At 40.7% G+C, this 27,318-nt stretch overlaps 1 protein-coding gene across 2 annotated transcripts in view; it reads right to left on the bottom strand.

Annotated features, from left to right (window-relative positions):
- CHST11 (carbohydrate sulfotransferase 11) overlaps positions 1-27,318 on the bottom strand; it is a 159,339-nt gene that overhangs the window by 75,330 nt on the left and 56,691 nt on the right. Inside the window, exons 1-2 of one of the 2 annotated variants that reach the window (XM_038155187.1) lie at positions 16,106-16,191; positions 11,472-11,723 (exon numbers count right to left, since the gene is read on the bottom strand). In XM_038155187.1, coding sequence (XP_038011115.1) covers positions 11,472-11,513 — 42 coding nt within the window. In that variant the 5' untranslated portion in view covers positions 11,514-11,723; positions 16,106-16,191. Of the gene's footprint in view, positions 1-11,471; positions 11,724-16,105; positions 16,192-27,318 lie in introns of those variants that run through there. The other variant, XM_038155186.1, reaches the window with a different exon arrangement.

Genomic DNA, 27,318 nt, shown 5'->3' on the forward strand with positions numbered 1-27,318 from the left:
CTGATCCCCACCAACAACAAACAATTTTGGAAAAATCTCTGGTTTTAGGATAAAGTACATCACAGGCATTATCCCCTCTATCCTACCTAATGCGTAGTGGATAATTCTAAATTTAAAAATATTAATGAAAAATGACTAATGGTAACTAAATGGTTCACATAACTTGGCTCCCTCTGTAATGTATTCTTCATATGACAGGCGTTTATTAGCTCTCACTGATGACTCCTCAGACATCCTGCTATGCACAGAGTGCCTGTCTACACATTAAAACTTAATGCAGAGAGCAAGAATTATTGATGCTAGCACTGTTCTAAAAGGGCATATCAGCAGGACTTTTTTTTCCCCCTGCCATGGCTTTATGTTCCTTACCTACTGAATAATCATGGATTTTAAATTTTACTAAATGCTAGTGTTCAAAAAACCCCTTAATTTCACCAAAATCTTATTTTTCCACCAACTGCTGGCTTTTTGTGTGACTGGCTTTTTGGTTTTGTTTTTTGGTTTTTTTTACAGACATACTAAAATAAGTACACATGTGATGTTTCAAGACTAAAAAAACCCAGCTTGGGAATCCTAGTGCTTGCACATTGTGTGCTATCTGTATGTCTGGGGAAGCAGCAAGTCTTAATGGACCTTACATTTTCCTTGGATTTCAGCACTTGCAAGAACAGTCAAAGGCTGATAATTCATGGAGCCCAACACTGCATGAAGTTGAATACTGCCTTGAACACAAACATACACTTGTCTTAGCTTAATTGAACGTATTTATAGGCTCTGACTGAGCAGGAGTTGAGTGCTTTGCTTCTGCACTGGTCTGACCAAGCATTTCACACGCCAATGTAAGAACTTGCTGCATACAGGCCTTCTCCACCCTGGGTGCTGCTGACTGCCCTAAATCCCAGGCCTAGCTTTTAATACTGCTGCGTGCTCACCAAGACTGCTGTTAATGAATGGTTTAACTGCCTTCTAGAGTCCCTGAGTGAGATTTTCAAGTGCCTACATCCTAAGCACTTGGGAATCTCAGAAAACCCATGGTATCTCAGTCTTTTGGGAAAACCAACACCAAGTGACTATCTCTAATTATCTAATTATTCCAAAACAAATATATGTTCCCCTTCTTCCTGAGCTAAACAGACCTCAGGCATGATACACACCTTTTTAAATGGTGCTTGGCCATCACTGAAGGAGATCCTCTGGTCCCCTGGGACTGTTTAGCTCTCTTTGGTGCAGCAGAGCAGCAGCTATTGAGTGCTAGCACACACAGGATCAGGATGGAGCTCTGGAGAGCCCATGTTTGCTGCTGGGGAAGGTGAGTGGTCACCATTTCTCTTCCTACTTTAGACAGCTGGACCATAGAGAGGCACTTTCTGCAGCTGGACAGATGATGCCTGGAAGGATGGGGCTAGAAGCTGTCCAAAAGCAAACCTCAGTCAGACATGTCTGAATATTGCTGCTGCCTTCCAAGGACCTATAAGAAGGCACCCAAGTGTGGCTGCTTCAGGCCAGCCTTCCTCTGCCCTGAACCCGATGTAAGCCTCATGCCAGAGGAAAGTGGGCAGAGTGGATGCAGAATGATGCTGCCTGGATTTAGCAGACTAAGGCACCTGGGCTGCAGTCCTTCCCTACTCAAGGAACTTCATAAAGCCTCCACAGCCATTAGAAAAAAAATATAAGCCTCCAAGTCAAGCAGTTGAAGTGCTCCCTCCATTTCTTTTCCTCTGAGTGGAGACAGAAAAGGAAGCACTTTCTAAACTGCTTGAGTACCTGTTCCCAATACTTAACAACCAGAAACCTGGATGAATCACACACTTTTTTCAACTGCAGTAACCAGGCTGGAAACTGACTTCAACCTAAGACACAAAGGTTTTTACCCTAAGCCTAAATATAATTCCCATTAACAAACTGTGCCACACTGCCTTAATATAAATGGCAGCTTAGACCAGATTTAGTAAGGGCCTATAATTTTTTAGCTATGTTTCAAAAAAAAGAGAGGCCAATAGGTTATTTACCATAATCTATTTTTAGGTTTTGTGAAACTACAAGAATAAGAATGAAATCAAGTTTGGCCTTTTTGATAAGGAAAGAATGTCTTTCTGTGCATTTTTCTTTTAAAAATAGCTGAATAAGGAAGGAAATTGAATAATTTGTTAAATTGATATGTTTGATAAGGGAATATTAATGCATTTTCCAATAATAAAAGTGAAGAATGCTGTTCCAGATAGACATTCCTTTTCATTTTTATTGCACAGACAGTGCTTGATTACAGTTTAGGGAAATGAACTGAAAGAACAGATGTACTATTTTTTGATACGTAGTCAGAAGGGTATTTTACAGAATCTGAGAAGAGTTGGAAGGCAGATGATTCAAAGGATAATTGAAGAATGATATTTGAGCAGGTTACATTTGTGCCCTCAGGCATTAAACATAAGAGACCTTCTAAATTGTCAGCATGGAAGTTCACATGGCTGAAAAGCAAATGAACATAAGGAATAATTTTTTTTCAGAGACACACAGTAACTGCTGGTTAGCAAGAAGGGAATTTTCCACAACACTAGGAAATAGCAACATTTTATCTGAAGTTATTTAGAATATGCCAGATGTTATTCAGCTTAATATTCATCAACATTTGTTATGTTATAGCATGATATTTTCAGTAGTTTCAGAACAGAGATCAAAAACATTTCAGGGTAACACAGGCCATAGCAAGAATGTGCAGAAACAACCCCAGGTGCAGGACTCTGACTCTCTAGTGTTGGGACTCAGATGCAGAGGATCTCTGCAGCCTGTTGTGACACAGATAACAGCCAGCCCTTCCCAAGCTGGGACTCCCTTGTCAGGGCATAAGGGATACTCGAGGTAGGGACAGTACTTTATTCAAGTTACAACTTTGGTGTCAATTTTAATATCAGATTTCAGGGAAAAAAAAAAAAGTACCTTTCTAAGGGTTTCAGCCCTCACTAATGTGTGCCTTGAATAGCAGGGCAGTCTCTTCAAAACCCTTGCAGGTCTGACACTCCCACATTCTGCTTAACAACAGAGCTCACATTAATACTTTTCAACAAAAACCAGATATATCAATTAGCGAATTTCAGTGGAGCGCACACCCTACACCCACATCATTGACATGTTAGTGCGTCATGATTAATGTTGTGCATTTCATGCCAATTGAATTCCTAATGATTAGCCACTTAATGCTGAGCTGAAACAATTACTTACAATTGAGAAATACTTGTTTCAGCTCAAAGCTCAGCAGCTGGAGTACAGAAAAGCCATCTATAGCCAGTCATGCTATTCCACATCTTGTGGAATCAAAACACAGGTTTACTAATGGTTATTTTGTATGCATAATGAAGCACCGGGCCAACAAAACCATCCCTTTTCAAGACTGGTACAAAAGCTGCTGGCAGGACTGAGCCCTTCCCAAATTCATAAATTCAGCAGCAGCTGGGGCATGCACACACTCATGCTCATATATTTGTGCATGAGAAAGCAGCTTGCCTTGGTCAATAAAGGTCTCCACACAAACACTGGTTCTCCCTGAAGTCATTTAGATGAACACTTCAGACTCAGTATATATTGGTGGAGGCTGCAGTGACAAAGATACATGTCAGAAAAATCAAACGGGTACATCTTAGGTAATTATAGAAAGGAGCAAATACTTGGCTTGCCTTCAAGTAAGGGAGGAATTTCAGAGGTATGTCACATGGCAGCTGTATAGTTTTGGTAGATGCACAATTTACCTTGTAATCAGTAATTATACTTGTCATTTTTTATGATCAAAACACTATGCAGACAATAATTACACTACCAATGTGCCCCTGAGAAACAGATAAACAGGCAGAACTGCTACAGGCATTACAAGTATTTCAGAGACACAACAATCTGATGACAAAAAGCACTAATGGCAGAACCAGTATTAGGATGCATGGTGTGCTGACAGTGCAAATCAGCTCCAGCACTGGGTGGACATCCTGCAGCGCATCAGGAACAAGAACCATGCCTTGCCAAGCCACTGCTGCAGCGACCCTAATGTGATGCTGATTACTGTATCATCATTTAGATGGTGGTTCAAGGAATGCTTTAGTGCTGCCACACTCAGAGACAGGCTGCAGTACGCAGGGCTGAGTATTGCTGAACAGATGGGAGTTCTCCAGGAACAGTTGCTCAGTGTAGTATTTATAACACAATCAGAGCTGCTAACAGTGTAAGTGGAGCATTTCCCTAAGTCTCTGAAACTAAGGGACTGTCCCTAAGGCAAACTAAGCCCTGGAGGAGTCTTTCTGCTGACTTCAGTCACCACTGAATGAGACTCCTCTTAGGTGTGATACAAAGAGCTGCTCTGAAATCTGGAAAAAAGATCTCTGTTGACTTCCAAAATGCATCAGGCCATGTCATCACCTACATGCTGAGCCACCATACAGTACAGTATTTAGATTTCTTATTCCATGTGGACTTGCAGCTTTGTAGTGAAACACACTCTAGCATTTCACTATCTGAAACTGATGTGTAGACAGTGAAGATTTCCAAGGGAGTGAGTTATTCCAGGGGACCACTGCGGTGTCCAGGAGATGTTACTTGAAGGAAAGTCAAAAACTGCTTCTCAGAGTTAATTTTACAAAATAAAGCAACAGTGGCTGATAAGTGTAATAGATATATAACTCCCAAATTCTAAATCAATACACTTTCAGTGTCTACAACTGCAGACTGAGCCCTTGCCTGTCACCCTGATTTTCTAAGACTTTGCTAAGCCTTCTGATGTTTGCATTCTTGTAACGAACTTTCTCACACACAGTTCTGTAAACAACTTATGTTTTGCATTCTTTCATGGAGGAGGAGAGAATTGATGGACTCTTGGTCTGTCCAGTGTCATTGGAGAGGTGGCACTGTCACCCTCCAATCCACTGTCACTTTTGGAAAACTATAAATGTTGGAGTCAGAAAATAAAGGTCCCTTTTTTTGTTCACCTGGAGAGCAGCAGTGTCCGTGTCGTCTTTTCGTGTCGTATTACGACACCTGCCTTTAGTTTAATCCTTGTTTGGCCTCTGCAATTACCCTCCATGCCCCATTTCTCCAAGACAGAACACATGTGAAGAAACCACAGTCCCATGTAAGTATGTTTTCTAAGGCCAAACTGAGTTGCATTCAGACTACTTTTCTATCCCCTGTTCTTATTCCTCAGGCCTGATTTGTCAATGTGCTTTTAACAGAGCAAAAGAAATCACAACAGCAACCCTCTGGTGGGGCCTGGTGAGTGACCCAAGTTAGTGACCACCCATAGCTCTGTGACAGGTCAACTGGAAACACTAACCAATATCTACATACCCTGCACAAGCCATCTGCACAAAGCAAGAATCATTTCAATGTACAGCTTCCAAAGCAGGAGCAGCTTTAGCAGGAGAGGAAGCTTATTTAGATTATTTTTGGATGCCAATATCAGATTGAATACATGGATTTTTATCATGTTGGTACTTACACAAGAACAACTTGTGACATGACAGATCTTGAACCCACACAACTGCACGAGAGCCTTTAATAACAGATGACAGTACTTTGCCAGTGGTACGACAAAGAGATTCAGTGTCTTAGCAGATGATACCTTCTGTCTTACTTCTTTAGCCACAGATTTAATTACACTGACAAAGTCATGAGAAACAAAAATAAATAATTCATTAAACCTGCCTAAGAAATCATTATTTTATCCCATGTATTTTGTTTCAGATTCATTTACACTTGGGTAAAAAGGAGTTTAAGTAGTTTTCTTCCTTCTGTGTCAATATTTAGTATATTGACTCACTTAACAGCCCAAGTGAAAATTGAAGTGGGTCTCTCAAAGAGAACCAGCACATGATACACCGTGCAAGGCACAAAGGTGATGCTTGAACGTTCCACCAATCTTCCCATGACAGATCAGTGTCTGTGTGAGTGAGGATAAGAAGCAGGATCAGGGAGAGATCTGTTACATCCCTTTTGAAAACAAACCCCTTCACTGCATTTACATTTTAGTGTCCCATGACTTCTTTAGTGCTTGTGTGAGGTGAAACCATAGGCCTTGCTCTACTTGCTTTCTAGCTCCTCCTTCCATTTTCATAAACACCTGGCCTGTCATTACTTCGGTGACACACTTTCATGTTACTTCTACTGGCAAACAGATAACATTTTTCTTTTACCTGGTTTGCTTTTACACTAGTTGCCTAAAATAAACAAATAAACAAGAGCGCAATTTTCAAAGGGAAAAGTGTCTCCAAGTCATTCTTCTGCTATGTGGCTCCACCACTTTCTGACAAAGCCAAGACCATAAACCAGCACAGTAATAATTTAAAAAATATACTCCTTTTTTTAAGATAAATAAGAATGGGAGAGGGAGACTGAGCAGAGCTGAAGTCTGAGAAGGACTGAGGCTGAGAAGGAGACTTCAGGGCTGGCAGGAAGGAATGGAAAGAACAGAGAAGTAGGTCTTGGCAAGAAGACAACCTTATGCCCCTGCACACAGCTGCAAATTCAGCAACAGTTTGTTACCCATTTGTTCAGTGAGGCACCCTGCACAGAGTAACTGAGCCCCACAAGGCTGTTTGGGAGCTGGACATGCTCGCTGTGTGCGTGCACTCCTCCATCACTGTCAGTGCAGAGCTGTCTGTGCTGTGACATTTCCTACCAAATACACACAACCATGCATCTGTACATGCACATTGCATTTGTTTTTAGCATTACCCCAGACCCCTGAGTTCCTGTCAGAGTCCAAGCCCTTCCTGAGCTAGAAACTGTGCAGGGACAGAGACAAAAGCATCTCTGCAGACTCCTGACTGGGCATTAGGCAGGGAGCTGAGCAGAGTGCCCATGTTCTTCAGATAAAGACTCAGATTAGCAGAAAATCATGCACAAATGAGAGTGTCATAGAAGGGGTGAGAAAAGCCTACAGATCCAGGGCTTACTCCCATAGTGACAGTGTGCTCCTGCCTGCAAAATGCAGTGTGAAAGGATTTGATTCCAAGCTGTAAATACATGGCATTTAAGAATAATAAAGTGCATGGATATACTTTTTTAGGTCCAAAGTTATGGAAATTAAAGAACAAAAAGCCTCTCCTGTGCTCAGAATAGTGACTTTTGGCTATTTATAGAGAGATGTCACTGGCAGAACAATCTCTTACAGAGAGAAAACAGTGCCTAATATTGCATATCTCACCTTCCCCACAGGAGCCTTCATTCAATTTACATTAGGTAACATGTTACACTTTTGGAGAAGTACCAGTGATTTCAGTTTTTCCTTACTGGTTCAACTAAACATTTCTTTTCTCCTTCAGCCAAGCTTTTAATGAATATTTAACATATCAAAATGAACTGAAAGCTACCACTATGTATCTGCTCTCCAGATCTTTCATCCATCTATTGTCAGCCAGGTTCAGTTCACAAAATATGACATTAACTATACTGCTCCGTAAATACAACTCCTTCAACCACTATTTCATAAGTAAAATATATGCAAAACAAAAGCCAAGTCATACTTGAACAGATGAAACTGTTCTCTCCTAGCTTTAGAGATGTCTTTGTTACTTGGGCTCCCGATGTCAGTTCCCCATGCCAGCTTGTACATTCATGCTCTGCCCTCTAACTGAATTAATATTCACTTCCTCTTACTAATCCCCAGATGCTTGTCTGAAATTATCTAAGACACATCCCACATTTACATGGAGAAAATATTTATATTAAGGTATGAATTTTATGGCTACAGAGGTTGCTAATTTGCTGTGCAGCCAGGTGATCTGTGGCGATGTTATGATTTTTTACTGTTCTTTTAAAATTTGGATGTAATATTTTGCTTTTAGCCCCATGCTGGACAACACTCACAATACTGTGCAGATGTGATTTAAGGTTGAAAAGAAAGGAATACTCCTTCCTGGATTTTCCAGACACCAGAAATACACATCAATTCCAGTGCACTGTAAATTTACAACTCTCTTTGGTTTGGCTGTATTTATTATGTCACTACCAGGGCGGAAATAAAAAGGGACATCTTTTTGGCATAAGACCTTCAGTATTTTCTAGTGCAGTAGAATGTGTGGAATGATGAAAAACAGATTAAAAAATACTCACAAATACAGCTCCCTTCTGATCCCCTGGATGAGATCTTTTAACTCAAAGTTTGGCCTCTTTAGACCTTAGGAGTTTTGCCATCAATTTTGAATAGATCAAGTTTCACTTTTATCCTAAGGCTATAAATTGATAGAAAGCATCTACATTGAAAGCATGCTGGAAAACCTGGAATAAAAAGCTATTCCTCGTTCCAAAGCAACAGCACAAAATAATCACTGTGAAGGAAATAAAATTTTGTTTTTATTCTGCCCCTTGCATTTTGCCATTGCCTCATGAACATAGGGATGGTTCAAATACAAGATCCCATCCACACTAGAATATACAACTGCAACAGGTAAATAAACCAAGAATGACCTCCTTGAGTGGCCTCAGTGTGATAGGCACTATGTTATTTATAGAGGAGAATGAGACATACACAATACAAACACTTTTTTTGTTGCATTCAAATGCTGTATAGGTATTGCCTTGTAAAAATACTTTTTTCTTACTTTTCTTTCCATACCTTCTCCATATGAGTAAGAAGCAAAGTCTGAAAACTAGTGAATAAAAGCAGTTTAAGTGTGGCTGCCCAGGTGATGATTACTGAAACAACCAATCTTTCAGTCTAATAATTAAACAAACAAATGTAAGGACAACTCCAACAACCAGCAGCTGGCTGTTTCCCATGCATGGGGCACCGCACGCGTCCTCTGTTTGCAGGAATTCAGACCCCAGTTCTGTAAGAGCACCCTGAACACTGGCAGGAATAGCCCAAGACCCTCCAGTTCGTACTCTGGATTCAGTGAACTGTTAATTGCTGCTGTCACAAGGGTTTGATGTCACCAAACAAGACTGTCAGGGCAAGGCAGAATTTCCTCCTTGTTTTACTAGATCAACAGACAAGCGCCCAAGGTCTTAAATCAGCCGTGGCTGTTATTCTATTATATCCTCAGATCATCCTGACAGAGGCTTAATGCAGAGCCTGCCAGCCTGAAATCCTGCTCATTTCTTCTGTTTAGTTTCAGAACACATGACAGCATGAACAGGAGAGACTGAAGACACTCTGCACTGTGTCACCTGGATACATGACCTGCCCAGTCTGGGATGCACAATTGCATCACCTCAAGTCCATCACTGCCCACACACACACGCCCCTGTGAGATCAACTCCAAGCCAACCCAAGTGTTCTCCACCTACCACAACTGGAAGAATGCAGCCCAAACTCACAACTGCTTTCAGTCATCCACAAACTGTGTATTTTCCAGCTGACCTTTCTGCTCAGCCCTGTCCATAACACCAAGGAGAGAAGACTCACTCCAGGGGGGGCACTTGGATGGTTTCGGATGCTTGGAGCACAGACAGAAAGGAGACACTGCTCTGGAGGGACCAGAAGCAAAAATCTGTGCTCATCACAGACATCCTCCCACTGCCCTTTGCTTCCTCCAAACTGCCATATCCCCCTGCATTCTGAAGTATGATCACCCAGTTTTTTAGGTCCAAAACTTAAAACCGGGAAGGAAAAATGACGAACTTCGTGCAGAGAAAGAGGTAGGCGAAGTGTCCAACCTGAATATTCAAACTGAAAATTACTGAGTTCAGAGCAAGCATTTGACTGAACCAGCATGGTTCAGATCTTCAGAGGTCTGATTTGTAGACAATTAAACACAAAAAGCCACTGAATGGCACCAGGTCAGAGTGCTTGAGTCCAGGTCTTCTCTCCACCCATCTGTCCAAGTGCTTGTCTAACAGAGAGTCCACACATTGCATACAGATAATTTTGAAAAGCTGTGCTATCCTCTTTCACCTCCACCACATAAAACCCTTTTGGTTTTGGCCACGTCTCTTGTATTATTAAACCTTTCCTCTCATACTTTTATGCCTCCAGAAATCTTTTATAGTAAAACTCACATGCTCTCAAAAGAATAAAATACAAATCAAGGACTGGAGAAATTTTTTTTTTCTATCTGGGAAATCTGAGCTACTTTGAGTAACACTATTTTTTTTTCATTTCATGCAGGTAATGAGTCTTTTATTAAACACTAGTGCCCAAAAATTCCTCCCAATACACTGCAGGAACTTAAATGAGCATGTCCTGTGGATAATTCTAGTCTTGAGTGCTGGTAGTTACTGTATATACTTGTCTGATTTATTCCTCTTGACTTACAAAGGTATCCATCATGTCACCATCAGTGAATGATCTATGAAGCACACCATACCTGAAATTTTCCCCTCCCCAAGTCATTTCCTCAGCATCTAAAACCACCTGTTATCATTTGTAATCAGTAATTAATAACAAAGCATTCTGACTAGTGCAATTTTTCTGCTAAGGTTAATGTAATATTTCATTCCAGGCCAGCTGCTATTTTATGATTTCCAAGCGTGACAGTAAGTAATGTCTCTGCATAAGAAGTCATCCATGGAGTACATCAATTATCTCCTCTTTCATCAGCAGGCATTTTGCTGCAGCAAACGATGCTAATTACATATGAAGTTGTTGTTTACCAACAGGAGTAGGTACCTAAAGTTTGGCATTGTACATCAACTGTTCTTCCTTATGTCTCCATGCTGTACCTTCCTCATTAAGGAGTTTTTAATCTATGATCAATCAAATACTGTTATTATGAGCCGTACTTACCATGTTGTTATCATCTGCACAGATTTGCCTACAAAGATCAGCATCAACCACACAATATATGTTTTCAGTACTGGTAGAATTTTTGGGCCACTTCTTGCCCTCAATAAGAGCACATACATATCATACATATTTATGACTCTGTTGTAAAGCATCAATAACTTCTAACATATTGTCCTTTAGATAAACTGCACTATTTCTTATATTCCAAAGTTCACTTCCCAGGACAGCTATATGGCTGTCTCAAGGAAGAAATCTGAAACCCAGAACACATCTACATGAAAACTGAAGAAAAATATAATGGATAGCACTGGTACACAGTGCTGGTGTAATTTTCTTGTCTAACTGAAATTGGCAAGGAACTCCAAACATCTACTTTTTTCCTCCCCTTTCTGACTGATTTAGTAATTGTCAGTCATCTGAAGCTTTTATTGCATGATATAGCTGACAAAAATGCAAGTCTGGCTCAGGACGCTCATGACCCACAGGTTGTGCTCTGGAAGAATATCATGAGTTTTTAATCTTTCTTGTAATCTGGTCACTTGCTGCTGAGGACAAACCACCAGGTGAACTGGACCTCTCATTCTACTCAATGACCTGCTCTTTGGCTTCTGTGTCCCTGATTGAGGAGCCAGAGCACACTGAAACAAACCGCGCAGTGCTCAGAGCCTCAGGCACACCAAGGACAGAAATACCAGGTCCCTAGCACTGGAACCTTTGATACAAAGTGCTGTGGATGGTGTGTACACAGAGCTCAGACAAGAAAGCTCACCACAAACCGCTGTCCAGGAATGGGTACAGCCCCAAGAGTCATCCTAGGGAGTGGAAATCAATTGAAGATAGCAAACTCCAACCCAGGTGGATGATGTGGGCTGAACTAGGCTGGGCTTTGCTGGTGCTATCCAGGCAGTCTCAGCCACAGATAATCACAGGGCAGCTCCCAAAAAGCAGCATTCGTGGCCTGAAGAGACTGATGATGTATAAACACTGTCTGCAAGGCAACAGCTCACTTACTTCCCTTCTCCTGGTGGGAAGGAGAGAAGGGGAAAAAAACAGAATAAAAGAAATGGGTCATTTTGAAATGACTGCACCAAACCAGTTCAATACAATTCATAATGCAAAGTCAACAAACAGGTGGTCTACAGTTATGACTCACCAGTTTTAGCAAATTACTAGACCTGGTCCAGCTACACCAAAAGCAGACACCTAGAAATACCTCTCCTCAACAAAAAGAAATTGGCAAACAGTGTGACCTTTAGCAAAACAGTCAGGTCGATTCATGAATTAAAGTTAGGCAATGTCAATGTCAAACTAAAAAGTGAAACAAACTCATCCTTGGATTTGGATCCTGATAGATACAGAACTTTATCTCTTCTGTGTTCCTCTTAGAAGTCTAGACAGTTAGACTAAGCAATGGTGCTACTTGCATTTAATAAGAATTAAATGTTAATCTTGACAACTAGAAGACAAAAGTCTAACCTTAGATGCAATTACTTCCCATTCCTCTAACATTTCTATTTTGGTTTGAAACTTCTTGTAATTCAGTAGCACACCCTCTGTACCAAACAGATCAATGTTAAACATGAAAGTGTGAGCAGTTTTACCCAATTCTGAACTTCTGGTGACTCCAGCTCATGGGCTGACCCACAATTACCTGTTATTCTTGGAGCAGTGGGACTGTACAAAGCCACGTAAATTACAAGACACAGTTGTATATGTTGTCTTCTAAGAATATGTCTAGCAACTATTTGTTTCCCCACATTCTTAAATTACTGGGGTTTCATATGCAATAAAAACCTCATAAAATCTACCCAAGATAAAATGCGAGCTTGTGTCACATTCCTGTGGGGCTCTTCATCTGTGTTCAGTTACATCTAGATTCTCTCCTTTGCCATTTGTTGCGTAATTGAATCCTCTTTCTTTTTCCATTTATAATTATGTGTCTTTTTAATAAACTCATTAAATAAACAATTCCTTTCAACCCTCAAAATTTGCCACTGGTATCTCTGCAGCTTATTACTAAAGCTACACCTAAAAAGGAAAGGCAAAACAACAGATAATAAGGTCTGAAACGTGCTGCACATCGCCTGCTGTGTATGAGGAGACGACAGCCTGGAAATCCCCTTATTCAGTTTAAATCCAGTTTGGTTATATTGACTTTTCTTTCCCTCATGGTACATTAGTGCTCATGAAAAATCTTGCAGTGAAAGCTGTAGAGAAGAAATCTTTGTCCACAGACAAATGCACTTCCCATTTTCTGCTTTATTACCACAAGCAAAAGAGCAAATGTGTTATTCTTACTTTTACAATAATCACAAGGCCAGACACCCAGCTAAGGCATAAATCCCACATGGGCTTTGTCATGGACACTTTCTCAAGTCCTAATTCAAGTGCTATCTCCACCCACTTGTCTTCTCTTTTTCCATTCAACATAGGAACCATTATGATTTACCCTCTGAAAATCTGACTACAATCCTAACAATTCAGCTCCTACAAACCACCAAAATCACCCATTCAGTCATCTTCAGATCATTGCTACATTTGAATTTCCTGAAGCCCAATCACTGGTGGAAATCAACCTGTCTCCATCTGGTTTTATGAGGGCAGTGCAACTTGATATTAAACACGAGTAGAAAAAACTGATTCATGTTAAACGACAGCAACCGAAATCCCAGTGAGTATTGACCCTATCTGACACCTATTTCAATCAATGACCAAACTCTCATCTCCCCAGGCAGGGAACTGCCAGGAGCACACAGAATGCAAGGCAGAATGGGCCCTTAATACATCTCAAATTTAAAGTTTCCTACCCTTTAAAAAATCACAGCTACACCTAGCTTGTAGTAATCCAAAACCATAGCTTCAAGGCAACTTTCAGAGGCCTAAGTTTGGTGTTTAAATTACACATATTACTTTGAACTACAAATATCTGCTCTATCAGCTCTGCTGCTGCTCTGAGGCAGCTAAGCTGAGTGCCAGAGAGTTTCTGTGATGGCACACACAGCCACGGGCACCCAGAAGAGAAACATGGATTCACAGTATCAGGAGTCCAAAAGGTACTGATAGTCAGAGGTTAAAGATCTAAATGTTTTCATCACTTAGATTAATAAGAGAGATTTTGGCCAAAAATGTCTTCCTAGAATCAAAGATTGGTTTGAGCTGGAAGGAACCTCAAAGATCATCTTGTTCCAACTGCCATGAGCAGGGACACCTTCCACTGAGATTCCATCCAGCCTGGCCTTGTCTTCTTGCATATTTATTACATATTTGACTTCTGAGATGACTTTACAAAAGGCTGATTGCAACTGCTTCAGCAAGGAAACATGAGATTCTGACCTCCATCCCCCCATCCTTGCAAGTACAGGCGAACTCTTAAGGAATAAGCACCCTCCTGCCAAAATATACAACAGTCTCTAACCTGCCATCTTAAGGTAAGACAGAAGTCTCTTTGGGCACAAATGGGAAAAAAAAAAGATGAACCATATATCTGATGAAGCATTCTAGGTGTCAGCTCCAACCTGTTGTTTCCTCTGACAGCCTCTACTCACTGCCTTTTCTTGTTACTGTTTTCCCAGATTGCATACATTCATTTGTCTGTCCCTCTGGTACTGAGGGCAGCATGCAAAGCCCTTTACAAAAAAAATCAAACAGCAACTAAAAACAAAGAAACAAACAAAAATTAAAAGCTTCATAAAAACAGATATCAGCAAGCTGATGGAAACACTTCTGCATAAAACACTTTAATAACATCAATAACAATAAACATCTTTAGTTCAACATCAGCTGCCAGAACTGCTGCACTCCCTCAAACATTGGCATTGGCTGGCTCACAGGTGAGCCCAGAAAGGGCTGCTAATGGTTCACTTGGTCAGGGTACACAGAAAGGAAGGAGCTGCTAGCTATGTCCCCTGCTTCAGGAAGCTCAGGAAATCTTCTCAGTTGTCCAAGTTTGCAAGGGCTCTGGGATTATGGCCCTTCAGTGGATGGGGATGTTTCTTTCCTACAGCTTGGCCTTTAATAATGTTAAAGGGCAAAATGTCTTGACTGACACGCAGCAGACCTCAGAGAAACTAATTACTCAGCCTGTCTCTTCTCCCTTACCTGCTCCTCTTGAACATCTGCAAAGAGTCTTTAAATTTGACCTGCAAATGATAATAGTTTTCCTTTGCAGCACTGGATTGTTCCTCTTCAGGGCTTCTGCATACACTTCCCATTTAGGCAATGCTGACTCCCATAATGGTCAATAAAGGCAGTATAACAGTATGACAAACTTATGTTCCCGGCCATGCCCAGAATTCAAATTGAATTAGAAAGTCAGCCTGTGTTCATAAAAACAACATTAACAAGCAAATGGAGCTTTACTGCGCTTCATAACCGATATCACATATCTTTGGATTGCTGTCAATTCTTTATGTAAATACTTTAAATCCCTCAGACTTCGTTTTGCACACTCTATAGTGAGTCTCTTCATAAACAAATAGTATTAAAAACACTTATTGCCTTGTTAAATCTAACAAGTTAGATTTACTGGGATAGTCACTTTCCCTAATAGCCAATTTGATTAAACTCAATCTATTCATTGATGGAATCTATAAATCTGGGATAAATCTATAAATCTGGGATAAAACTCAATCTATTCATTGATAAATATATAATAGGTGGTTGTTAAACTTTAATAAATATGTTTCATAGTCAGCTGGCATTTTCTCTCAATGGCAGCACTTCCTCTCAGCTGCCAATGGTAAATACTTCTCCTGAATGTGCCAATTCAGCCAACATGTGGGGAATAAATTGATCTAGAGGAGTAAACAGAAGCATGAATTTCAGGTAGTATTCTTATGCTGCTTGTCACAAGACGAGCAATAACTGAGGTTATTGCTCTGAGGTCCTGAGCTCTCATCAAGACAGTCAGGTATTGAATAGCACATAGTGTAAGCAAGAACTTGAGCTACAGTGTTTGTCTAGACTCCATACAAGCCATGGACCAGGACAAGAAAGGGAGCTGGCTATCTGGAAGTCATATAAATTATATCACTGTATTATTATGGCAATTTACAGTCTTACTGCACTCCTTGTCTCATGTAGATCATGTCACATTCTTTCACCCCATCCTGCCAGTCCATGTCAACACATTGCCTCGGCTTCCATCTAGGTATCCTTTTAAGGCTTTTGGGTACCTAAGAAAAGATTTTGGAGGAGTCTGCATCCTTGAAACTAAAAGCCTTTAAAAATCAGGCTTTTAACTCAAACTGTAGAATGTTATAGCAAACCCTGCAGGTTCCAGGATCAGTTCTCCCGAATTAAGGCAGCTGTTGCATGTAAATAAGAAAACACCAAAATATCATCAAAAGAGACTGTATTTGTATACTGGATTGAGAAGCTTAATTATAGCCACAAGACACTCACCTGAGTGGGATTATACAGTTCCTGGAGTGGGCTCCTGGATCCTTTCCGACAGCAAATGTCCATCCCAAATGGATTTCTGCGCATTACTGCAAGGGGAAATTGAAATTAGTACAGGTTAGCAACACTGGCTAGCAGAAAGCAATTGCAGTATCTATAGCAAGAAAAGATTTCCTGCCAGACCACAGTATTCTAGACAGTATTGTCACTTAACTCCTGATTTTCCCTTCCCTAGAAATTGTCTAAGAGCTAAATCCCTTATCTATTGTGGAAGTTACTGAAAATAAAAGCCCCCTTATAAAAGTTGTTATGCAACAACTCTCAGTTTGGGTGCACAAAAATTCAAGCATGGGGACCAAAACAACACAATTTTCAGCAGTGCCAGACACCTGCTTGTCTGATCATCAGGAAGGAGTCAGATGGATTCCTATAATCAGCACCTCTGAGAGGCAATGTCTGAGCCTCTCTTAGCCTAAACACAGATGCATACAGGAACCTCATATTAAATTGCACGGTTTAAAAGCTTTTAAACTAACTCTTCTGTTTCTCCTAGAACAGATACTAATCAGTACACAACATACATACAATCAAACACCACTGGCCTTCTTGCCACAATTTTGCTTTACATATTACAACTGGAAATTTGACTGATCCACAGAACAACAAGCACTGTATTCTACTATTAAAGACCAGCTGGCTTCCAAAGCACAGGCTTTGTCAAAGGTCTGATCAAGGAGCATTTTGAATGACAAATTTTACAGGAGAGCTGTTGGCCTGAGCCCCAGCAGGAATGCCGACCATCAGCTTCAAGTTAGACCTCTGTGGCCATAAAACTCTGTAAGAAGACATTCAGCTCCACCTTCTACAGTCAAGAGGAGAACAAGAACATGCTGTGCTTCTTATCTCACATGGCCCACATCATCCTCTGCTAACGCTCTCTTGCCGCCAGCTCGCCCTGGGAAACAGAAATGGATCATCAGGCTGTGAGACACCCACATCCAGCATCACAGTGAGAGAAGATTTGTCTCATCAACATTTGATTAAGAAATAATCAAAAAAAGAGGAAAAAGAGATGTTCCTGCTGGAAACATCATGTTAAGCCAAGTCAGGCATGCTTTTATCATATGTTGCCACATTTTGTAACCAGAAACTATTGAAGTGTCCTAGAACAATGAGCTGCACCACTTGCAGACAAGCTATCATGGGCTCCAAGCCAAGTCAGAGAATACAGTCCAGTAATGTTTTAATACTGAGGCCTAGTATCATAATTGATACATCAAGTAATATAAACCACAGAAAACTGTATATGGTCCAATCTGGAAACATAATTGATTCCTTCTCTCACTCAATATCTATTTTTCAATAGGAGGTAATTATCTAATAACATGCTGGGTTGCTTTTTTCCTAAGCAGACAGATTCCACAGGTCTTGCAGCAGGAGGCAGACATACTCAGTAATAAACAAATTGGCTTCAATTTTCTTCAAAATTAGGACAGTAATGTTAGTAGAGGCAATAATTTTATTTTACACATTTAAAGACCTGATTAAATTCTGGCATTTTTAGTTAAGCAGACAAGTATTGTGATTCCTCCACTGCTGTGCTAATGTGTCTTTTTAAAAGATAACTTACAATGTGTTTTAAAAAATTAAAACTTAAAAAATGTTTCACAGTATCGTCAGTTTCCAAAGCCTGGAAGTGGTTTAAGGAAGAAAATTTTGAAATAAGGATGTGAGACATCCAACAGCCATTCTAACTACAGAGCTCCTGTCCACCTTATCCCCCCTCCATGCTCTCATACCAGAACTGTGTCCAGAGAAGCTTTCAAAATAATTTTGTAGCCCCTTCCTCAATAAAGAAACCTTTCCAAAACGAAGACTTCTAGTCAAGGGCAAAGCACATTAAAACACCACAGCAGGGGGAAAGGGAGAGGGGAACATTTCAAGGTATCCAGCTCATTAGACTGTGTTTAACTAAGGTCCTGCAACACTGATGCTTTGTTCTAAAATGAAGAATAACAACAATTCTACTGTGGTGTTCCCTAACTTGTTATTTCACTTTTAATTTCCATTAAATACAGTAAATAGTACAATGCATAAGTGTATCCATTCCTTCCTGCTTCATTTAGCCAGCAGGTATCAACACTGTATATGCAGCAGTAACAGCAATAGAGATTAAATTATTTACACAACATGAAAGATTTGTTTCTAGATGTAAATAGAGAATAGAAAAAGCTATCTCGCCGGCAAAAGCTAAATGCTAATGTAGAGCCTTAATCATAGAGGTGATTCAACATATTTTATCATTTCCAGTATTACTTAATTTGTTTTGGTTTTTCAATAAAGCCTTTAGAATCAGACTGTGGGGTTAGCATAGCAACACTGCCCTTGGTTTCCTATTTATTGATGCCAGGAACGACACTCCCTGGTACAACTGTACACAGCACATTGTGCACACCTGGAAAGTACTTGTGCCTGGAATTTTACTGCAGCATCAAAATAAAGGTAAATACTCCTCCTTCCTCAGCAGAAATCCCAACTGCACTGTTTGTACAACTGTCCTCAAGTGAATAACTATCAGGAATGTTTTTATATACTTCAAAACACTTTCTGGAATGTCTGTGGGCACACTTACCTCTCAGGGCTCCTACGACATATTTTCTACTGTCTCAGCTTCTCTGAGGCAGTGCTTCATTATGCCAATGACAAAACCTTTTGGGCCTGAACCTCACCTATAGCAATCTGCAGTAAAAAGAACTGTATTATGGAGGGTATGCAGCTCTACTAATTTTAACAACACTTCTTCTAAGGATCTGTCACACCATTGTGGAAGTGAAAATTAAAAAATCAAACCCTTTATCCTCACCAAATCTTATTAGCATAGTAAATATCTAAATCTACATTTTATGGCTTGAGCTGATCTCCATACATAATTATGGTTAATTATAAGCTAATGATAAGTACTGCTTATGCATGGCTCCAAGAACCATTCAAAAGATCATGTTCACGCACACCAACAGTGTGAAGCAGCTGACAAAGAAATTTAGAATTGTCTAGGTTGTAAAAGACCCGTAAGATCAGCAGCATTCAGTGCCTTTAATCATTCAAGAGTAGTGCTAATACTGCATGTGCAGCAAGAATATGAATCCCCTGAATTTAGCCAGGAGTGTGAGCAACTGGATGTATCAAGAGTTTGTTACTTAAATACGAGAGCTGTGAAAACAAGATCTTTGTTCCACCCCCAGGAATGATTTGTCAAAAATGCAGCCTTGGCCCATCTTGCTAAAATATGTGTGGAACCACTAGTTATAAATCTAATAAGGAAGTTTGTAGAGAATGCTATCAAGGCACTAAATTTCAATTTCTCAAAAGAGGAAGATAAACAGCCCTGCTTATCAACACAACAATCAGCTGTGTATGCATACATACAGAGGAGTGTGTAGGCCTTAAATCATCTCAGAACAGGAGCATTTGTGTACAGCTCCAGCTTCCAGAAAACTCCATTTAGATCCACCAGTACCAAGAGCAGGAATTTGACCTGTGAGTTACAGCACACTTAAGACAAGAACACTGAAGATCATTCACATGGAAACATGTGAGCCAAGCTCATGGCAAGAGGGCATTTCTAATGCACTTGGAAACCTTCAAAGACCCTATCCTAGAATTGGAGACCTCTGAAAAATAATGACTATAGGAAGCTGCATAAATGCAATTTCTACCTCTCCCTATTAGGAGCTACAAAAAACTGAGACAAGGGGACATGGTAGCACTTCTATTGGGAGATTACTGGCCTAAAATGAATGCGAACACTGTGACGACCTAGACAAAGTGAAAGGGAGTCAGGCAGAAATCATGGGAATCAAGATTTTTGAAGACTGAAAGCCATAAAGGTCATCTTCTCATAAAGTGTCAGAAGGGCAAATCAAACAATTTCTCACAAGTCTGTGTGGGATTAAGTCCCAGAGGAGACTTTGCTGGAAGAGACACACAAAATAACTGCCACTTCTTCCTCAGCACTGAGAGAGACAAAAAAGTGGCATTTCAAGGATGGGTGCCTGCATTCAGCAGCCATCTCTATCACTACCAATCTACTATCTCATAGATGTCTGAGGCTCCAGTTTCCAAGACTTCTGTATATTAAAAGGTACTCAGCTGCTATCTAGCAACTGCCTCCCTACTTGGCAACATTTAATTTACATTGCCTGGGCTACTCTAATTACCGTCATGATAACTGTCGTGGTTTGAGAGGAAGTGGGTTTTTGGGAGGTGGTAGTGGTCAAACCAAATAGGTGCCCAGATGTGGATATTGGCACCTGGTTTGACCATTGAGGATATGGATACGCCTCTGAGAACACAGGGGTTAAAAGCGAGAAGCTCCCAGGGGATCGCTCTCTTGGTTCCGGTGGATGGAAGAGTTCAGACCTCCCCTGCCCAGCTTCGGGCTGGGCGGGGGAGGGGAAAGCCATGCGGCCGAGGGAGGTGGGCCGGAGCCTCAGGCAGAGGACGGGAGGCGATGGTTCGGACAAGAGTGAGTTCCCCACAGAGATGGAAGGGTGGAGGAACTCAGAGAGGCAGCGGGCAGCCCCCCCTTCCTCAGGAGAGAGAGAGAGTGAGAGAGAGTTGCCAGTGCTATCTTGAACTTGATAGTACTGGCCTGGCCGAGGAAGAGAAGTGGGGGGGCAATGGGAAGCGTGCCCAGTGAAGAGTGCGGAGCTGGTGTGGGAGTTCGAAATGAACAGAGACTGTGATTTTAACCCTTCTGTGGGACGGTGGAAACCTGGCAAATGCTGATCCTCCGGGAGTCGATGGAGGAGAGAGACGGATGAGAGGAAATATAGAAGTGTGATGAGAGCTGTGCAAGTGAAGAACGACTGAGAGAAGTTGAGGAAAAAATCCTAGATGGAGGAGATGATGGAGTGGCTTTTGGCTGGACTTTTCTGGTATAGCCATGAGCAGAATCTTTCCTGTAATACAGAGACTGCATTTTAGGGGGAGGCGGCGCCAAAGAAGTGATGGTGAGACCCCTCGGCCCCAGGGGGTGAAATATTGGGGGGGACTGGTGTCCCGAACAGGAGGAGGCGGCGCCAAAGGAGTGATGCGAGCGGAGACGACAGGTGATGAGTGATGGTGAGACCCCTCAGCCCCAGGGGGTGAAATATTGGGGGGGGACTGGTGTCCCAAAAAGGTGAGAGACTGTCGTTCTCTTCTGGAACTGGGCAAGGCATCCTTGAAAGGGGAAACCCTAAAAGCAGCTCTGGTCCATGTGCAGTGGTGAGAGCACTGAACATGGAAGGAAGAAGTCACGAAGTGTGGTGCTGTGTGACGGGGAATTGGCCTGTGGCACAAGGGGGCTCTTCTCTCCTCAATGAAATGAGAGGTGATTGTCGGAAGGGTGGAGATGGACTGAGTTGATTATTTGAAGAGTGATGGACTGGATAAAGAACTGAGGTTTTGTGTCATTCTGTGAGAATTGAGTGGGGGGAGGAGAAATGTTTGAAAGGTTTCCATTCTGCTCTGTGTGTTCATTGTATAAGTGTGTGATAATAAAGTTTTTTTTCCTTTTGTTTACAAGTGGAGGCCTGCTTTGCTCTGTCTCTGATCGCATCTCACAGCAGACACCAGGGGAAGATGGGTTTTCATGGGGGCACTGGCATTGGGCCAGCGTCAAACCATGACAATAACAAAAGCCAAATGTAAAAATTTTACCTCTGTTCACTGCCTCTTAAATTAAGTCTCATATTACAAATATTTGAGAAAAGTTCTGAGGACATATTAATATTTAACTTTTCATTACACTGGTCTAAAGCACAAAGAACAAAATTCCCTAATACAGCACTGCTTAAAACTGACCTACATAATTCATTCCTCCTATTGGAATACAAGTTTTCTCACTGAGGAGGAAACAGTATGCACTGGCAGCAGTATGGTGAGACTCCAGTTGAGGATCAGATCCTGTTCTTTTTTAAAATAAATAAGCCCAATATATTCCTCTTTTTTGTCTGATTACTCTTCATTTTTTGTCTGATTTCTGCATGAGAGGCTGAAAATGGTTGCTTCTTTTGGCTGAAATACACTGCTGTCCAGCTAATCCATTGCTCTCCTCCTGCCCAGCCACCCCTAATTTCAGGCCAGAGTTAATGCTTTCCATGGAGCATCTTCTTGACAGCAAAGAGCAGGTACATAACATAGTAGCTTTTGCTTGAGCTGTAACCCACTGGGTAAGGGCCAACCATTTACCTAAACATTCCCTATTCAACCCAGACAGAAAAATCAGTGCCACTTGGTCAAGGCAAGATAGCAGCATCAAAATGGTTACTTACACCTTTGCCATTTCTAGCCACAAGCTACTGCCTTTAAACTTCCTGAATTTTTAAGTCAAAGCAAAAATATATAATTATACCCAAGAGAGATTCTCTTCAGCTAAAGACCTGGACATGGTTTTTCTTGCATAGATTTCTGCTACAACCCCAAATGAGCACAGAAAATTACTTCTACTTGGTATATGGGATACAGCATTGGAATATGTATTTCAGTACTACACCAAACACCTTAACCACAGTGAGACATCCATAGCCCAATTGTAAACATTCTTCTGTAAATGGTATTACAAAACAATGCTCTGTCTGTTCTGGCAAGAATTATGCTCAAGGCAAGCTGGTCATATCCGAATACAAATCGGGTAAGGTTCAATTCAACAACATTTTGCACTCCAATGTTCTTGAAGCATGATAACACTCAGAGTAGAGTTGAAGTAAGTGACCCAAAGAAGTAGCCTTTTCCCAGAGTTCCCCAGAGGTTTGGCGCTGATTTTGGTTTTTTATTGTTCAATTTGGGACATCTTGTCCACATACCTTTCTGACAGTTAGCTAAAATCATGCTGAACAAGCTTGTGATTAGTAAACAGTTTGTTCTGCTTCAGGAAAACAAGTCTTCCATAATGATTTACAACAATTTGCTCTGCAAGACTTCAGCCAAGTTCAAACCACAGCAACAAGAAGTTTAACTCATTTGAAATGTCATTAAAATTCCTGTGCTCCCTTCTACAGAGTATTCAGGCTAAGGATACCAAATTATATGAAAGGGTTAATTTTAAATCAGAACATGAGGAGTGAATGCAAAAGCTTGAGTAAGGGACTTTGAAATAGCTCTCCAGGCAATGATTTATGAACACTAATCCTTCAGGAGAGGTTCACAAAGATCAATGGATTGATAGCAACATCTTGTGACATCTGGTGTCTTGTGCTTCACTGCCTTCAGCTCAAGATTTTAGACTAAATTATTGGTCCTTCATCTGAAGACCACAGGTACAAGGATTTATGACTAAACTCTTGTCTGGCCTCCTTTGATTTTTTAAGGCAACATTGCAGCTTTCTTCCCTGGAGCTTGAGAGATCTATTTTTAGAAAGTCAAAATCAGATTAGGCATTGTATATAAGTATGCCAAAGTTTTAAACCCAGAGTATGTGACCATTCTTCTGTTTATCAACGGAGAACAGATTTTACCTTACACCAGATAGTAACTACAAAAACAAGGGTTTACTTAGCTTGAGAAACAAACAAAATGGATACAACAAAAGCAAAGGATAAAAAACAAAGAAGAGATCACACCTTAGTGAAATTATTATAGCCGAGAAGAGCAGGACAGCTGCCAGATAAGGTGCCAGGGACCAGCAAAGTAACAGTTCTCACTTCCCAAGTCAGAAAAGTAGAGGCAAAGACCCTAAAAACTCCCAACTACACTCTGAATTCATATTAGGAGGTGAGATTTCTATAAACTACTCATTTAAGCTCCTACAATTAAAAGAGAGCCACATCTGCAGCAGTGGGCCACCCCAAGGGGCTCTGGAGGTGGCTCCTCTCCTTTCCACTGACCAGCAATCCTAAATGGTCGAGGTTACGTGAAATAAATCCTGGCACAGTAAGGAAATTAATCCCAACATTTGTTTCTTGGCTCTAATCACTAATTACAAAAGAGTTAAATGCCCTCCAAAGAATCGAGAGATATTTAATTCCTTCTTGCTTTAGACCGTTTTCCAGAGACAAATTTGTATTTTATCCTGTTTGTTCTCAGATTAGCATGGGGATGAATTTAATTTGGCACAGTGGGGAAGTTAATATCCTTGGCTGAAATTATGCAAACTTAGATCCTTGGTCACCCTACAGACTTTGCATGTGCCATAAATTAGCACAACATCTTCCCTGTTAATGAGCAATGAGAATTTTTTTTTCCAGTAATTAAAAAAAAATGTTAATATATACAGCATTTCTTTAGAAGTCTCAAGAACTTATCCACAAACCTAAATCAAGAGACTTTTCCACAGGCTTTACTACTCCCATGAGGAAAACTCTATTTTATTTATCTCAAACACACAGGCTTCTTTAAAGACTGCAAGTTTCTGTGGGTGCAAACTACAAACTACATTAGACTTGGTCAAAACTTTTCTGATACAATCTTGTTTTCTCTGGCATGAAATGCAGATCTGGGGGCATCACAGTATTTCACAGGTCCATCACTGACCATCTCAGCTGTCTGCTCACCTCTGAGAATGCTGTAATTTATGTCATCAATTAGCAAAGCCAGATGTCACAAAATATTGATCAAAATAGTATATTTTTTTTCTCACTGAAGTACTTCTAAGAGTTCATAAATAAATAAATATTTTTTGCCATCTACATCAACTTAAGAATTTCTTTGTTTCCTTTTTTTTTTCCATCTCAAATGCAACTTTCTACAAATGAAGTTAGAAGCTTAGGAATTATGACTCGAAATATATGTATTTCACAAACACGTGCATTATGAATCTGCATGAAGGGACACTGTGGATCCAGTACATCAAATGCAAAGAAGAACTCTTTCTAACTCTTTCTGGACATTACACTTTTTCCTAATTTTCCATTACAAGTCAGGCATGTGTTTTGCCAAGTAGACTGCAATAATCTGGAAAGGTAGGAAGATTTATAATGAGGCTTACAGGTTTCTAAATATGCCTTCCTCCAATTTCTAGATACTCACTGTAACAACATCAACAGGCACATCTGCTGCTGGGTTGTCTTCAAAGCAAAGAGCTAAATTTTCTACTCTGGTCTTTTTATCAGCCTAGTTTTCAAGCTTGTAGATATCTGGTTATATCCCATCTCTCTGATGCAAGTTCAAAAGAAAACTGTGTAAATGTAGGTTCAGGGGGGAAAAAAGCTGTACATTTGCATTGTCTACAAAAATAAGAAGCTGGATTTCTTTTTCTAAATTTCCAACTACTTCCATCACACTGTTAAGTACCAGTCTACCTAACAAAAATGATTTATGAGCTCACAAAAAGACAAAAAAAGAGGAAGAGAAAAACCTTTAAAGGAGGAAGGTTTCTTTAGAGAGCTGTAATTTCAAAAGCATTTATCTTGAATCACAGTCAAAATGAAAATGACGGCTGTTGCAGCTGCAGTATATTTGAGCTACTGTTTCTTTGCTATTCTTCAACAGATGTGCACAGAAGATGAAACAAAATCATATTTGCAATGGATATACTGAAATGCACAGTATGTCTTCTCACAAGCCAAGCAGAATAGAAAATAGAGCTGCAGCAGTCTTTTTAACCTGGAGCAATGAAAGGCTCAAACTTGTGGGGTCTGAACTTGAGGCAGAATGGTGTGCATATGTGCTCACACACATATGCAGGTGTGCATATGTGCTCACACACATATGCACACCTGACCTGACAAACAGAAGCCAAGGGACACAGGTCATTCCTGTCCTAGCAACATGTCCAGATAGACCAAGATTTACCACCTCTGAAGCAGCGCCTCCAGTATTTCAGTGCAGTCATATCCCCCTGATACTTTACTGTGATTTATGAGCAACAATTTTCTTTACAAAAAATAAGCACTAAAGAATTCAATAAGCAGAAAAGACAGTATGAAATCCTGCAGTAATCACTTCCAGAGCAGTCATTCATTATGGCAAAGAGGATTATGACTGCAGCTTGTTGGATAAGCAGATGAGCTCTCACAAATTAAGGATGCATCTTCCTTGGCAATGTGAAGGCCAAATGCTGATATTAAAAGGAAGAAAGTATCACAGACAGCAAAGGCCTGATTCTGCGATTTGAAAGTTGTCCGAACTAACAATTAATACACAGCTGGGCTTACTGCCTTATTCCAAGAGTTTATTCTGTTTAATACTTCTAAACTCCAAGTAATCCCAAGGCACAGAGATGCAATGGGCTTCTTTGCAAGATCTTTTACTATCCCAGCAGTTGTTTATTGCCTCAGCTGACCGGGATCAGCACAGCTCCAGGTCTGTAGAGCAATGCTGGCCCCACATCCTGCCCCACTGGACCACAAAAGTTATCCTCCTTCTTCCAGCAGGATCCACACAACTGTACAGGGAGGCTGGGAAGCTGCTTTCCCATGCTCCTCTCTCCATTAGCAATGAGTGTACACGGATAAGGATAATATTGCTTTCAGATGTACGAATTCCCTCATGTGGCACTTTTGAAATACCCCAAACCACAGATCCTTCACAACATTTTACATATGAATAGGACATTGTCAGCTCCCTCAGACCCAGACTGCACTTCACCACATAGAAGAGTAAAATACACATTAGCACTATAAAACAATCTCAATTAGCATAATCTGTATTTCCATTATAGAGCCCAGCCAACTCTGGGTGAGGCACTGAGCACTCTGGATCTGTCTTTCTCTGAGGAGAAATTCTCAAAACCCATGAAAACCATTCACCATGGCAAATGCACAAGGTCTCAGTGCCTGCTTATCTTTATGTGGTCTTACTCCCTTCATCTGTCTCCTTCCACTGCCCCCATCATTTCAATGACTTTAATTAAAACCTTTTGATGGACTTTTTTCTACAGTGAGGAAATGCAGCCATGCCTCACACATACATACACAAGTGGGTGAGCCAAGCATACCAACTCCACCTCCTGAAGGCACGCCCCAGAGGAAAAAGGAGTGAACAAGAAATGATTTTTCAGTGTTACTACATCCAATGAGAGCATTCAAAGGGGAACCGGAACAGGCAGCAGTTGTAGAAGATACATATTCTGATATCACTAGCAAATAGAATAGACTAAATATTGACTGAATATTGACTGTGACTCTTCCTCCAAATAATATGGATATGCTATATGCGTATAAAAGTAACATGCAAAATCGCATGAGGCCACTCTGCAAGTAGTTTTCCTCTGCATTAGATAGGAATGAAGGAAC

The sequence above is a fragment of the Motacilla alba genome, chromosome 1A (genome assembly GCF_015832195.1).
Source record: "Motacilla alba alba isolate MOTALB_02 chromosome 1A, Motacilla_alba_V1.0_pri, whole genome shotgun sequence".
In the NCBI taxonomy this organism is placed as follows: domain Eukaryota; kingdom Metazoa; phylum Chordata; class Aves; order Passeriformes; family Motacillidae; genus Motacilla; species Motacilla alba.